This window comes from Haemorhous mexicanus, chromosome 15 (assembly GCF_027477595.1).
Source record: "Haemorhous mexicanus isolate bHaeMex1 chromosome 15, bHaeMex1.pri, whole genome shotgun sequence".
Lineage (NCBI taxonomy): Eukaryota > Metazoa > Chordata > Aves > Passeriformes > Fringillidae > Haemorhous > Haemorhous mexicanus.
Window position 1 is genome coordinate 10,851,698 of NC_082355.1, and position 15,516 is coordinate 10,867,213.

Genomic DNA, 15,516 nt, shown 5'->3' on the forward strand with positions numbered 1-15,516 from the left:
TTTGTTAGAGCTCGCTGTCGGGTTTCAGCACTCAGCTGAAGAATGGACACATTGGCAATACTGTATTTCAGCTGGATGTTGAGGCTTGCTCCTACAGCAAGGTTCAGCTGCTGTTGGTCCTGTTAATTTCTCTTAATTAGTTCCAATTAGATTTTAGAAATTACCTAAAATAGAATTGAAAAATTCTCACTGAGCATCCTCCTCTAGAAGAATGTGTCCCTGTCAGTGGGGCATGGAATAAGTTGATTTTTAAGGTCCCACCCAACCTAACCCATTCTGTTATTCTATCAAAGACAAAACCAGAAATTTATGAGGCCACTTCAGGTAGTTGAAGTGAGAGCTGACTGGATCCCTTGTATACTGCAGAGTCATGTTTGTTTTGCTCAAAGAAAGCACATATGAAAAGGTGTGTGAGCAGCTGAGAGGACACGGGGCACCTGTGAACCATGGACCTCTTTAGTTAATGTTCTCATTCCCTGCATCCTGTGGAAAAACATCTATGACAGAGGGGTGCAAAATTAGTTCCTGATACAGTTCTGAATCCTGAGAGCTGCTCTGCATGTGAACACTTTCAATCAGAAGCAATTCAAATGCATATAGTCTTCTTCATAGTAAAACTACCTCTACTTCACACAGTGTAGTATGTTCTGGAATATAGTCTCATTTGGAATAAACACACCCACAAATTTATACAAATTTGGCTAATTTTGTCTTACTGGGGTTAAATTTTAGATGCGTCATCAGTTCCATAAGGAGTGATCTGGGCTGAGCATTCAAAAAGCCTTGAAGAGAAAGTGCCTCTGAGCCAGCAGTTTCCTGTCTGCTTTTGAAATGAATACTCTAATGGAGGAGATTTCTGTGTTTTGATCATCTTTTGCCTCTGCCAGCGAATTACTTGGAAGCCCTGAAGCTTTGCTGCACAGCAGAGCTGCCCTTCACAGCAGGATCAGTTGAGAACCCACCCAGGGAATGGAGCTCCAGTGAATGGCAGTGGGAAATGTTTGACTCTACATCACTGGTTTTGATTTTTTCCTTTATTTTTTTTCCATAGCTCTGGTTTATTGTTGCTACTTTCCAGTAAACTTAGTGCCCTTTACAACATGAATTTTTTTCTTTTCCCTCCTAAGAGGAAGGAGATGCCATTGCTGACACGCTGCATTTGTGCACATTTTTAACTCTGTCCTTCAGAGAATCCTCTTCATCCCTGAACAGTGAGAGCAGGAGAGGTGGGACATCAACCAGTCCTCCAGCTCTCTGTGAGAGGAATTTTGCTGTTTGGCTGGGTGGATTTTCTAACACAAGCAAGAAACCTCAGACCAGCCTACTCCCAGGCTTCTGCAAGTTGGGTGATATCATGCAGGAATAAGGAGGTATGATTCATCACCCAGACAAAAGTCAGCCTGTGTGGCCTCTGTTGGTGAAGGCAGGTGCTTGTGAGAACAAAGAGTAGGGGAAAGCTCTGCTGGTATTGGCTGCAGCTGGACCTCTCCTCTGGCCCTCTCCTCTGCAGGCACCTTTCTAGCAAAGCAAACCAAGTGTATTGTGTTTCAGGTTTGTGACACAGCATGTAGACTGTACTCATGCTGCTATATCCCAAAGCTGCAGGACAGCTCAGTAGCCTATTAAAAAGTCACAGCTGTGACCCCTGTCCCAGACCAAAGCCCAGAAAATGGGCACAGCATTGAGCCAGTCACACAAACCTTCCTGTGTCACGAGCAAAGAGCATTCACAGCAAACGGCACATAAATCAAACTTGCAGAAACCAGGCAGCGAGAAGGTGCTCAATGGAACTGGACTTTTTAAACAATGAATCCTTTGTTAGGTCCTTCTTTTTCAAGTGGGAAATTCTGGTCCAGCCCTTTCCAGGAAGAAATGGAAATTTTACAGATATTTGGAGATTTTTTTTCTCAGCTTCTGGGGACATGCTTCGCAGCTCTGCTGACTACTCACCCCACCTGCAACCCACCACTCTGTGCCTGCAAACCATCCCATTAAACACTCACTGGCAGCATGGGCATCTCCATGGTGCTCCAACAGTCACTGATCCAGCTGTACCACCAAGAAACTGAGATCCTCTGCAGGCCAGGTGCTGCTCTAGAGACCCCTGCAAGGACACAGTAATGTTGGGGTACAATGGCTATGAAGATGCTCTGAGGGCTGGAGCACCTCTGCTGTGGGGACAGACTGAGACACCTGGGAGCATTCAACCTGGAGTAGAAAAGGCTCTGGGGACAACTGAGATCCTCTTCCAGTGCCTAAAGGGGCTCCAGGAGAGCTGGAGAGGGACTTGGAGCATGGAGAGACAGAACAAGGGGGAATAGCTTCAAACTGACAGAGGGTGGGGTTAGATTGGATATGAGGAAGAAATTCTTCCCTGTGAGGGTGATGAAGCCCGGGCACAGGATGCCCAGAGCAGCTGTGGCTGCCCCATCCCTGGAAGTGTTCAAGGCCAGGTTGGACAGGGCTTGGAGCAACCTGGGACAGAGGAAGGTGTCCCTGCTCACAGCAGGGGGTTGGACTGCGATGACATTTCAGGTCCATCCCAAACTCTGTGATTCTGTCATTATTTTCCTGGAAGTTTATCTTTTTCCCCAAGTGATGACCATGAAAGATTCACAGACTGCTTTAAACTAAATGTGATTATTTCCTTGAACTTTTTTCTCATTCGGGAGACATTGTAATGAATAAAACAGTCACAACAGGTTTACTGACCTATTGCATCATTTTCCTTCCACTGCACAAGATGGAAGTGCAGTGAGGGGGTCTTTGACCAAAACCACACCAAACTTTACTTTTGCATACTGGTACTTTACTACCAGTAAAGTACTGCAACTTGACCACTGCGAGCAGTCGCTCCGACCCCCACTTACAAAAAGATCCACGGGGAAATCTGCGCAGAAGTTCCCTAAGGCCAGCCGGGCTGGGTCCATCCCTCCTCCCCGGAGGAGGGCGGGGTGTGCCGGGAGGCGGGATCGCTCCGTGCCGGCGCTCGGAGTTGCAGCAGTCCACGGGCAGGGAGCGCCGCCGCCGCTATGGCCCACTCGGTGGTCCTGCGTGGCCCTTCGCCCTGGGGCTTTCGTTTGGTGGGCGGTAAAGATTTCAGCGCTCCGCTGACCATCTCCAGGGTGAGCTCGGAGGGGGAACGGAGCGGCCGAAGGTGATGGGCGGCGGGCGGGTGGTACCCGGAGGCGGGCGGGCTCTGCCCGGACCCGGCGGGTGGCAGCCCTTGGGCTCTTTTCAACTCCAAATTATTCTATATGTACTCAAATAAGTGCTCCCCTCTGAGCTTTGCGCTGTTTCAGCTGTTTTCCCCAGTGTTACAGCATTCTCCATGCTTTATTTTTTTGGATGTTAATTCATAAGGATCTGCTTTCAAAGTTTTTAGTGTTCGCAGGGTTTGGATTCGTGCCCTGGACTGAGTTCACAGGCTGTTGGGGTTTTAAAAGAAGGCATGAGTTAAGTCAGCAAGAAGTTTCTCCATGCAGGCTGCAGTGTTCTGGGGCCTATGTGGGCTGGTAATAATTACTGTGTAAGTGTACTCACACTTGTATTTAACCTCACAGATATGTATTCTGGAAAATTCTTTGCTAAGACGCCCCAGATAGATTGAAATAGGCTTTGTGTGTAGATACGTGTGCAAACAAACCATCCCCCGTGCAGGAAGGCTCGCGGCGCGGTGGTGTGATGGCTGTGTGATGGATGAGGTGCTGTGTGTGAGCTGGGCACGCTCCTTGGGGCACTGATGTGTCCGTGGCCGTGCGGGAAAGGGCTGGGTGCTCTGAGCTGCTCTGCCTTCACGGCATGTCGGGCTCTGCCGCACTGCCCAGCTCCCCTGGGCAGCTGCCGCTGAATTTCTGGAACAAGCACTGAGTGCATTTGAAAGGAGCTGTAACTTAAAAATACTGTTGTACTGCGCACAAGCTGTTTGCTGTCGTTTCATTCATCTGCCAAAGCTGTGAGGAAAAGAAAAAACATGTATCCTGAATTTCAGAGAAATAATTATGGAAGAGAGCGTGTTTTAAACAAATTTGGTTTGTCTTTGAGTTCTAACATGTCTGTTGCATGGCTTTGTTTCTGTTTTTATTTTGTCCTATCCCTTTCCAAGTGCTCCAGTGAAGGCTGTTTTGGAGGGGTAGCAGGAGGAGCTGGATGGAGGAGAGGGAAGGTGGGGTGGTGCAGGTGGGGGCTCTGCTGTGAGAGGGGCACTCAGCTTTTGGGGGTCAGCCTGAACCTCCTGGACATGGAGAGTTCTGTTTCTCCCCTGGTAACATAGGATCTATCAAAAATCACTTCCCAGCAACTGTAGAAATGTTCTTGTTGTGGAAGTAAACATCTGAACTTAGTGGAGCCAGTTTTCTTGTTACTTAAAAAAAAAAAACAAACTGGTTTAATGTTAAACAAGAAAAACCTAAGTCTGCTTCTGCCTAGATAGGTGGCTTGCTAAATTTCTTGTTTGATTCAACAAACCTGGGAGGTGTGAGGAGGATGATTTTCCTCAGGCCAGTCTTGCTGTGGATCACCAGGAGTTGTAATGCAAGAAGCAGATGTAGGTTGTTATTCCGTTTGGCAGCCTTTTAAATTGGATCCTTTTTAAATTCTGTTCCCACTGAGGAGTGGGCTGGTGCTCTGATGTGCTGTACTCTAACAGCTGCTCCTGGAGGGTGGGAAACAAATCACTAGGATGTAAATAGAGATGTAGGGTGCTCTGCTTGGGCTCTAGTCTCTAAACACAAGAAAAGAGCTCACTTGCTTTGCAAATACCTGAAAATGTTAAAGCTGGGGAAGAATTATCTTCTGCTGCAGCTCTTGGCTGTGGGCATGCAGGAAGGGGCTGCTGAAGGGGTCTCTGGGGAGCCTGGGCTTTGCTTGGTGGTGGGGCTGTGCAACCCTGCTACTGTACAGAGGACTGATCATGGCTGTTGTGGTGCCATATTCCCTTTTATTCTGTAATTGTCCAGGAAATCTGTTCTTTCTGGCTTTAAATCTTGGCAAGGGGGCTGGGGGCTTCCTGTCTCCAGGAATGAGAAGCCTCCATCCCCTTTGCCCAGCCTGGCTCATGACAGGAGAGCAGATTGCTAATTGTGGAGGCTTTTGGCTGACTTCTGCTTCCCTTCAAAGTGCCTTTCTTCTTTAATTTCAGTTTTATTTGTTTTATACTAAAATGCCATTAAATTACAAACATCTTTGGAAAGGCAGCAATCCTGCCAGGAGGCAGGACCACACTCTGATTCCCACATCCAGCTGTGGGCCCAAGATGCCAACATGTGCTGGGTGGGCTGGGCTGCCTGAGGGGTGTGGGACTGCTGTGTTCCACTGCTTGGCCCAAAGGGGGCTGAGGATCAACCTGTCACAAGGTGTTTGGGCTGTACAGCTCTGCAAGCATCCTATCTGGACTGGTTATGTTGGGAAATCAGGTTACACTTTGGGATTTGAAGCATCCAAGGCCACCCACATTCAGCTCTGGGTGCTGGAGGCTGGAAATAATGTAAGGAACTGCCAGGGTGAGCTGAGGAAGAGGCACAGTGGTGTTGGGCAGGGGACAAAGCTGAAGGTGGTCCACAAAAGTGTCTTGTGATAATATTCTCCAGAGATAAATGACAATATATGGATTTGCTAGCATGGAACATGACAGTGACCCTGTCCTGCTTTGGGATGGAACTTGCCTTGCTCACAAGGGTTTACTTTGGCCTTTAGCCCCTGTGAGGTGGCTGTGTCTGTGCAGGTGCTGATGGTAATCAGTCTGTCCCTTGCAGCTGTCTCTAATAGGCTCAGGACATTAGGCAATGATCTTTTTTTCTTGAAAACAGGTCACTTCTCTCTGTGATTTGATAAGTCTTAAGTGACAAGGGGTAAGGATCTGATTGCTCTGCTGAGCAGCTGATGTTGAACTCTGCCCTGGAGAGGCCAGGGCTCCAGGTGGGGTGTTGTGTTCTTTGGTATTCAAGATAAATGCAAATCCAGAAGGGCATGCTTAGGGCATCTCTCTCATAGAGTCACATGAAAAGTTAGGTGTGCTATACCCTATTATCCTGTTTCTTCTTGTATATTCAGGAGGACCCATATTAGCAGGCTGGAGTTGGCTGGGCTGGTTTGGGGGCATGCAGCCCTGGAGGGTGATACTGATGTGTTGTCAGCACAGGGCTCAGTGATCTGCTTTGAGTTGACCTTAATGACTTTATAGAAGGTGGTTTTAAGATTTGATTAAATTTCTGGTAGCTGCTTTTCCTTGGTTGAGCAGGCTAATATTGGGTGCTGTGTTTCCCTTCTGTGGGAAAGGGGGTTCCCTGTGGCTTTTACTCCAGTGACAACATTCCTTTTGACCAGCAGCCATGGCTCAGGAACAGGAATGGAATAACTCACTTGGCTGTTCTCAGTGTTGTGCTTGTAACCACATCAGTGAGTGCTGTGGTTCTATGTGGGATCACAGTTGATCTACCCCTTGCCTGGGATTAAAAGATAATCAGTCATTAGCGTAACTGGAGGAGCTGAACACATTTAATCATTTGAACTTGCTTGTCCTGCTCCTGGAGCAGCTGATGTCATCATATGCCCAGTTCTGCCAGTGTTAATTCATGCACTTGCTGTTTTTGAAATCATAGCTAAATTACTTAGCTAAACAGATAATTGACAAATAGACCAACTCCAGTATTTTTTGAATGAGATTTTAATACAATTTTTTCTTTATCTGCTGGCTTCAACATTAGTTTACCCGCTGGTCTCTAGAGGAGTAGCAAAAATGCAAGTTTCAGCTTTGGTTTGGAACTGTAACACAAGAAGGATGAGAAATAATTGGTCTGGAATCCATTATCCAGGTATTGTTTGAGTTAAGGCTGACTTTTAAACTTAAGCAGCTTTCACGTTTGAGCAGAGACGTGTCCTGTTAAAGGTTAGGATACTCGAGAAAGAATTCTGCTGAGGAAGGAATTCCAGTAAAAGTGATTTTGTTGACTCTGTCAGGGCAGCCAGCAAATGCCCAAGTCTGTGCTGTGATCCTGTGTGAATGCAGGGAGAACCCACTCCATGGTATAGTACCTGGGGAGGCCTGGGAGGTTTGTTCTTTTGTGGGTGGGATGGCTGAGCAGAAGGGGCTCCCCAGAGCTAGGGCTGGCACTAACAGGTTTGGTTACCCCAGGAACTCCAGATGTGTTGGTGTAGAAGGCAAGGATCAGAGACAGCAGCAAAAGGAAAAGGAATTTTGTCTCTGTTTGAGACAAGTTAGGAGGATTTCAATTTCCATAAGGTGGGTTTTTTATTTCTTATAGTTCTTATGTATTTGATGGTTTATTAGATGGAAATGATGCACTCTGTTCAGAGCTCCCAAATGGACTGAAGAAGCCTCTCTGTGTTGCTGAATCTCAAAGTTACAGCTCCACCTGATTTCTGCTGACTTTTGTTGGGTTTGCTGCCTGTGTAGAGCTAAGTGATGAAAGCTGTCCCTCACTTGGTTGCATAGTAAAGTTGTTACAGTATTTCAAGTGGGATGATTATTTCAAGTGGAAGGAAATACTTTTGCTAGTCAGTTTTTGTTTTTCTCATCATTCCTATAAACTTAGGGCTGAGAGGTCTGGGTGTTTAAGTGTGAAGCTGAGCTGGTATGGAACACTTAATCTGAGCTACAGATAAGAGCTAACAGAAATATGTCACAAATATATTTGCTGCTTCTATTGCTGAGGCTTTGTTTAATAACTGAAAGAGAAGAATAAATGTGTTTGCTGGTTCAGGAGACAGTGGTGGTGGAGCATACTGGAATGAAAACCTAACACTAATTACCATAATTAAGCACCCTGATAATCCCGAGTGGGAAAGCAGGTGGAAGGAATGATTCATGTAGATCAATGTAGGCAAGGTGTGATCTTGGAGCAAGTTAACAAAATAAACCCAGCACACCCATGAGAACACCAGGCCTCTGCCAGGCTGGAAAAAGCAGCATAGGTTCAGTGTCCATGGGTATTTGGGATTTGTGGGTTTGGGGTTTTTCTTCCTTCCCCCTTCTTTTTGTTTCAAATGATAGTGATGTCAGTTTTCCTTGAAGATTTGAAAGATTGCCTGTTGGGACAGGTATTCAAAGTTATTTTGTAGAAGTGTACACTTTAAATCCTACTTCATAAAGTGGGTTAAAGAGCATAGTAAGATAACAGACTAACTAGAGCAGCCCTGTTGGTGTATGTAAGAAACAGGGAGAATTATGTGCAATTATTCTTTTTTTTTCCTAAGCTTTTTTTGCTGTGTTACACAACAGATGGTTATAATCCTGGTCCTCCTGAAATTGGGTAAGTCCTTTAATTTTAATATAAATACATCATTATGAATTGTGTGGAATTAATGCAGACCAATGCAATTTAATTTCACTTTTGATAGCTTGGAGATGAAATACATGTCACAGGAAATCTAGAAGGAACAATATAGTATTTCTAACTGAATTTGTTTTCTGATTTCTGAGCTCTCAAAATACCTTGACTTGTGGTTCTCAGATACCCAAACGCTTAGTAAAAACATTTTTATTTTTTAAGTCATCTGTAACCACAGGTTCTAAAGTGTGAAAGAAAACAGTAGCTCTCTCAACATCTAGCAGTGTTGATAGAAAAGTTTAAAACAAACAAGTTCACAGAAAAATACTCTGCTTGATTTGTTATCAGTGCCAGATGTGTGCCAGAGCAAACCCCGTATCTCACTGAGCTTGTTCGTGTAGTGGGTTTGTACACAGCCCCTAACACCCCACTTGCCCCAGGCCCTGGTAGATAAGCTTGTGTTTGGTTTCTACTTCAGAATTTACACAAAAACTTCAAGCAAACACAGGTTTCACTATGTTACTTGAGCAACAGCAAAGATGTCAAGCCACAGTGTGGCTTTTGAGGAACTTTTACAGCCAGGAGAAGCCCGAAACAAACCTTGCTTTCTCTCCACAGAGAACACAGCTCTATTGTAAAAAAGTAAAAAGTGCTGTTCAAGAGGATTTCAGCCAGTGAGTTTTCCAAACACCATAAAGATGCCTCACGGCCATACTCAATCCTTCTTGACAACCAGAGCAACTTGCATTCACACCCATTAAGCCTTAAGTAGTTTTACATATTGTGTGGATTGATAGCAGATTATGTGGCAATGACATTTTACAGCCCAAGCTTCAGAAAACAAAATATACCAGAATAAAGAAGATTATTTGAAGCCATTATTCTTAATTATTAGAAATGGGCAGTGCACAGCTTAAAGAGAAGCTGTTTTGAGCAGTTGACTCCAGGACTGGTTGATAACAGCAGAGGAGATTGTCAGAGGGGAGGTTTGCAGGATGCTGACCCTGCTCTGAATGCTTTTGTTTACCATAAGCAATAAAACACTTCAGAAACCTTTAGCATGTGTAAAGGTTCTGGTCCAAAAGACCAAACCCTACAAAATACTTGACATTCACCATTAAAGAAGCTGTGTAGCAAAGGCACAAATCCCTGCACTCTGTGATTAACACCTGAGTGTGCTGCAAGAATGAAACTTCAGGTATGCTCACCAATTGGATTAAACTTTTTATGTTGAAGAACTTTTTCTCTTTGCAGATCACTCTGTGTATATTTTCCTTTTGATGGGAAGGAAAGTGTCAGCCTGCCTTCCTGGCCAAGAGGCAGATGGTTTGGAAGGCAAACTAAGCAGTTCCTCTGTGTCTTCTGCACAGTGCTTAAAGCTTGCTCCTGAGAAGGGCTTGAGAGGCCCTGCTGCTTGTTGAGGGGTGTCTGAGGGGGAAAACTTCACTGGAGAGCTGGCTTCTAAACCCCTGAAGGAGATGAAGCAATTCTGGCCATAAACACTTTTTGTGACGCTGCTCAGTCTGGTTTGTGCAGTGGTGCTCCAAGCACACCCACACCAAGGGCTCACTGGTGACCCCAGGGCAGCTGTCCCTCCCTGACCTTGCTCCCTAACAAGGCAACGTAAACACAGAGCAGATTTAAGTGTAGTAGCAGCTGTATTGCCAAATGGGGCTGTTCTGTGCAAAATCTTTAACTTGTCTTTGGAGGAGGGAGTAAGGGGCTCCAGGTGGCTGTGACTGTGGGGAGTGCTGCCAGAGTTGTGTGCCCTTGGGCTGAGCAAGAGAGCTGTGGATAAGATACAACAGGTGATCCTTGTGGATCCCTTCCTTGTTTTTCTCAGTCCATGTTCTGAGGTGTGCACATGGGTTAGTGGCTGGTGCTCTAAAACACATGTCCAGTTTCACTGATTCTCAGCCTCTTCTTTGTGCAGAGACCTCATACTTTGGGTTGGGTTAGGATCTGCTCTATGAAACCGTTTCTAATTTTGGATTTGGGTCCATTAGTACTTGGATTCAAAAGGATTTTTGACTGTCTTGCCTTTTATAATACTTGTACTCTGATTCTTTCCCTTCTATTGTTTTAAGCTTGTTTTCTTCATTAGTTAAATGAATTCAGATTCCATGAACAGTGTTTTTCATGTACTGGGCTGTGAGCTTATCTAAATAATGTCTTGCTATATCAGACTTTTATATAAGCAACTAGAAAAATGCAAATCAATTGGCAAGGAATTCAAGGCAGGATGCTTTGAAAAGCTGAAGAGAATCCCTGAAAAGAATGTTTAAAGGGTTTAGGGAATTTATTTTCATTAGTTAATTATTTGACTCTTGGTTCATCTTGTTTTAAAAGATGTAGCTATGTAAGATCATTCCCTACCCCATAGCATGGAACAGGCAGGCTTTGTTTAAAAGCTGAGAATTTTGTCACACTATCTTGAAAGTCTCTCACAGACTTTAATCAGGTCCTTTTGATCACAGTTGCAGAACAGAAAATTACCCCAGCCTGGCCTACAACAAACTACCACTGATTTAAGAGAAGAGTGGTGTGGTCTGTGTAGGCTTGTTTGGGATTGCACCTTTTAACCCGTTAAATCCTGGCTTTGTTCACTGATGGGATGCATTAGAGTAGCACTTTTAATGAAAAGTGAAGGTGTGGCAGAGATAAAGCTGCCTTCATTATGTAGGTGGGAATGGCCTGAATAGGCACCTTTTGTTGATTTGGATAAAAAAATTCTGTGAGAATAAAGACTAACCTAATCTTCCCCATGGCTGTGCTGAGGCTTTGCAGGCAGTGAGGAGCTGCATCCCTCATCCTGACACGGGTGACCTTAGATGCAGGTTTCTGGGGAGAAGAGTAGAAATAAAAGGGGATTAAATTAATATTACAAATTAACCTTTTACTAAACTATTAATTGTTTCAGTTTGTGGTGTTTGCCCAGTTCTAAAGATGGCTTGAGCAAAGCTGTTTCTGAGTAGAGCCATTCCTGTGAGGGCAGGGGTGCAGGCATGGGGATTTCACCCTGGTTTGAATGCTGTCCCAGCCCTGGCTCCCTTCTGTGGCCAAGCTCCAGGGCAGATGGTAGAACACTGTGTTTCAAGAGCAAACTTCCCTTGGTGTAAATAATCTTGCTTACTGAATTAGACTGCACAGCTCCAACACCAACCAATTTAGGTTAAGCACAAGGCAGTTGCTCTGGTGTACTCTATTTTAATGGCCTGTCATTGTCAGATGCCAGCACTCAGTAAATCCTAGTGATGCTCTAGTGGCCAGATAAGAGAGCTGCTGCTGGCTTTGGGACTATCCCAATCTGTTTCATAGCATCAGAGTGTGCACTTGGCTGGGGAAGGGGGCTGCTGGAGGGTAATTGCCTTAGAGGAGAATGGAGAGGTGGATGATAATCCTGGAAAAAGCAGTGGAGAATATGATTGAAAAAAATTATTTTTAAAAATTGGTTGTATTTATTGAGATAGAGTTCCGTGGTGGATGAGTTGGCAAAAGGCATGATGTGGGGGTGATGCTTGCAGTGCTGTCACTGAACCTTCTGTGGTGACTGAAGAGGCAGAGGGCAGTGAAAGAAGGGCTGTCCACTGGGAGCTCTCTTTTAAAATTTGTCTTTTTCTTACTGGAATAATAGAGGAGGTTGAGACAGACACCAGTATTGGACTGCTGGTATTTTTTGAAGCACAATGCTTCAATGTGGAGGACATGGAAAGATGTCACAAATGAGATACATCCTGAGGGGATTAGGAAGAATTAATATTCTTATTAGAAAAGGGGGGGAAAGTACATTCTGGCTCCCTTGGGGAACAAATCCCTGCAGGACACACCCTCCACAGGCATGCTGTGTGAGGAGGGGCTGCTCTCTGGGACCTGGAGAGCCTGGAGCTGCTTACCTGGAGCACGTGCTCTGCAAACACCCCCTTGTGCTCTGCTCTACCATAGCATTGCTGGGCAAGTGGTTTGTTTCTTTTAGTCTTTTCAGTTTATAAGCTTTCTGAAGCATCTTCTTTTTTTGAGAGAGAAAAGCAAGGAAGCAGCTGCTTGTTTATGTGGAGGAGTTAAACTCAGAGGGTTGTTCTTGATTTAATTTTGGGAGAGCAGTAAAGCTGGCAGGCGTGCACACTGCATTCTCAGAGCAGCAGCCGTGCTGTGCGTGCACAGCAGAGAACACACTAGAGCTTCTATGGGCATAAAAGGAGCTGTAAAAGCACCAGTGCCAGTGACCTCCCCAGCACATGAGCTGCTTCTGCACATATTTCGTGCTTAGTTCCTTCTTGCTGAAAATGTAGCTGTGCTTAGGTAGTGGGTAGCACTGGGATCTGCTTAACATCTCATGAAGAGCTCACCCCAGCCCTGCCATGGTCCCTGATGACAGATCACTGTACTGGACCTGTTCCTCTGAGTTGCTTTGATTCACTCACAGAAAACTTGGGGGAATTGCCCTTAAGCTGAAGTAAGAAAGATTTAGATTAGATATGAGGAAGAAATTATTTCTGTGAGTGTGGTGAGGCATTGGCACAGGTTGCCCAGAGAAGATGTGGCTTCTCCATCCCTGGCAGTATTCAAGACCAGGTGGGATGAGGCTTGGAGCAAGCTGGGATAGTGGAAGGTGGCAGGGTGTTGGAGCAAGATAATCTTTAGGGTCCCTTCCAACCCAAACCATTCTGTGATTCCATAAAACATTCAGCTCTTCTGGATTGCATCCCAGGCTGTGCCTCAGAACCTGCTGAGTATCAGGGATGGCACACAGGCAGAGACTGGATGGTACTCCTGGAGCAGGAAGATACAGAGAGATGGTCCTCTCCCGTTTCTGCAGGACTGGCTTGTCTGTGTTGGGCAACTTCACCCCAAGTCTCCATTAGTTGGCTTTGGATTTATGTTGTTGGGAAAATACTTTTGCATGCAAGACAGCAATAACCAGATGTGAGTTAGCTGATGGCTGGGGGTTTACCTCAGTGCTTCATGAAGTTATGTCTTTGGGAGCTCAGAGCTTCCACAGGAGGCAGGAGTCTTGTATGATTGAAAAATAAAAACCTTTAGGGGAATTGTAATATAAATACTTATGTTTCTTTAAGTTCATGTTTGCTGTGGTTTTGGCTCTTGGTGCTGTACCCTGGACTGCTCTGAAGGTATATTGAGGTTGCTGTCACCCCATGGCACAAGCAGGGGTCTTTGGGAGCTACATGGCCTCAGAGGGAGCAGGACCTCACTGAGCTGCTGATGGCATGGGGGATTAGACCACCCCATTGACCCACAGAATTCCCCACCTGAAATACCAACACTTGGTGGGGCCCTGCTACCCTGGGGCTTAGCAGGGTGTGAGGGACTGGTCTGGCTCCTTGCTGGTGTGTGACTGCCCTGCCCAAGCCCTTCACTGCAGAAAACGACGCCAGCAGCCCAAATCCTGGCAGGCACCTAGCCCGGGCAAGATGAGGCGTGGCACACGCAGGGTGCAGCAGGTGCCCTGGCACATAACCCACATTAGGCTCTCGTGCATGAGCTGGGACTTGGCTTTAGGGCACTCTCTGCTGCCTGTGGTGGCTAGATAACTCAGGGTGGTGTGAACTATGTATCCATTGGTCTGGGCTTGGTCTCTGCTCATTCAGTATTGATTTTTGAAGTGGTTTGGTCTTGGCACAGATGGAGAACTTCAAAACCAAATAAAATCTTACCACTGTTTTTCTTAATCCTCTCCTGTTCTCAAACATCTCCTCCTTTGGAGGCCCCTTTGAAGAGCACAAAGCTGCAGTGACTTGGTGCAGGTTTTCTTTGCAGTGTTTTTAACTTCATAACCTGATTACTCTCAGATTCATGTATGTTTCCTTGACATCATACAAGCTCCATCCAACACCTCTGTGCACTGCCAGGCTCTAATGTCATGCAATCACAGAATGCCTGGGTGGGAAGAGATTTTTAAGACCATCAAGTCCAGCTGTTAATGCAGCACTGCTGAGGTTACCACTAAGCCATGTCCAAAGCAGGTAGAACCCCTGCACTAGGATTCAGGCACAGCACTGACCCATAACCAGACTTGTCAGGCTTTCTGTGGAGTGTTTGGTGTCAATGGCTCTGCACAGCTGTGGGTCAGGAGAACTTAGTCTACAGGAGTTTAAATATTATTCACTAAAATACAAACTTTGGGCCTGACAGACATTACAGTAATGATTCCCAAGCTGTTGAGACACTGATGCTGTATCTCAGATGAATTCTTGGAGTGCAGCTCCATTTCAAGCCCTCGGTCATCTCCACAGCTAGCATAAATGCTAATATGAAAATACTGCCAAAATAATTTGAAATAAAGCAGAAGCTTAAATTAGGAAACAGCTAAAAGTCCCATTTGTGAACAGCTTATTCTTCAAGAAAGCTACAACGTGGTTAAGATCAGTACAGGGGGAAAAAATCTATCTAGACAGCACTGAATAGACAAGAACAAAATACGGCTGTCCTGGGTCAAGCTGAGGGTCTGTTAGTTTAAAAGCCTGCTGGCAGCCAGGGCTGAGGGATGAACACTGAGGGAAGCAGATAACAGCAGGCAAGAGCATGGAGGTGCTTCCTTGGAATTGCTGGTTGAGCTTTAGTTTGACTTTCTGATGAGTCTGGCAGCTTCTGTGGCTGTAAAAGGACCCAGATGCCCTGTGAATGGATACAGGGGTCAAAAGAAACCCTAACAATGCCAGGGGAAAAGTAATCCTGTTCTGGCTTGAAATGTCCTGTGTCAGAGCTAATGTGTGTGGAGCTGAAAGCCATCTCCTGTTGTTTGCTCTGAGCTGAGTCACAGGGCAGCCCCTGAGCAGTTGGTCTGGGCGGGTTTGTTGAAGCCAAGCAGCCCAGCTGAAACTATTGAAGAGCAAATGGCAAATACTGATTTACTCTGACAATGCAACAAAAGCTGTAACTTGGGCTGCCAGTTCTACTTAACTGTCAGAAGTGGTTTGAAGCTTCTCAAACACCTTTAGGTTCATGTTTCAGCAGTGCCAGGAGCTGTGGTCCTGCAGGGAGCAGTGGAGCAGGCCCATGTTATACTGGGGCTGTCTGCTTCTCACCAGGGATAGCTCTAGTGCAATCCACAGGGGCTGTTGTGATAAGACTAAATCCTCTTTTTCTTCCCAACAAAAATAGATCAGATTGTCCCTGGAAGTGTTGAAGGTCAGGTTGGATAGGGCTTGGAGCAACCTGGGTGGAATGTGCTGCTGTGTTGGAACAAGATGATCTTTAATCCTACGGGCCA

At 45.7% G+C, this 15,516-nt stretch overlaps 1 protein-coding gene across 1 annotated transcript in view; it reads left to right on the plus strand.

The window, feature by feature from the left end:
• The first annotated feature begins 2,951 nt into the window (after positions 1 to 2,951).
• Positions 2,952 to 15,516, plus strand: part of PDLIM4 (PDZ and LIM domain 4) — a 45,205-nt gene continuing 32,640 nt past the window's right edge. The window contains exon 1 of the mRNA XM_059860017.1: positions 2,952 to 3,125. Within this exon, the coding sequence (XP_059716000.1) occupies positions 3,033 to 3,125 (93 nt within the window). The 5' untranslated portion in view covers positions 2,952 to 3,032. The remainder of the gene's footprint in view (positions 3,126 to 15,516) is intronic.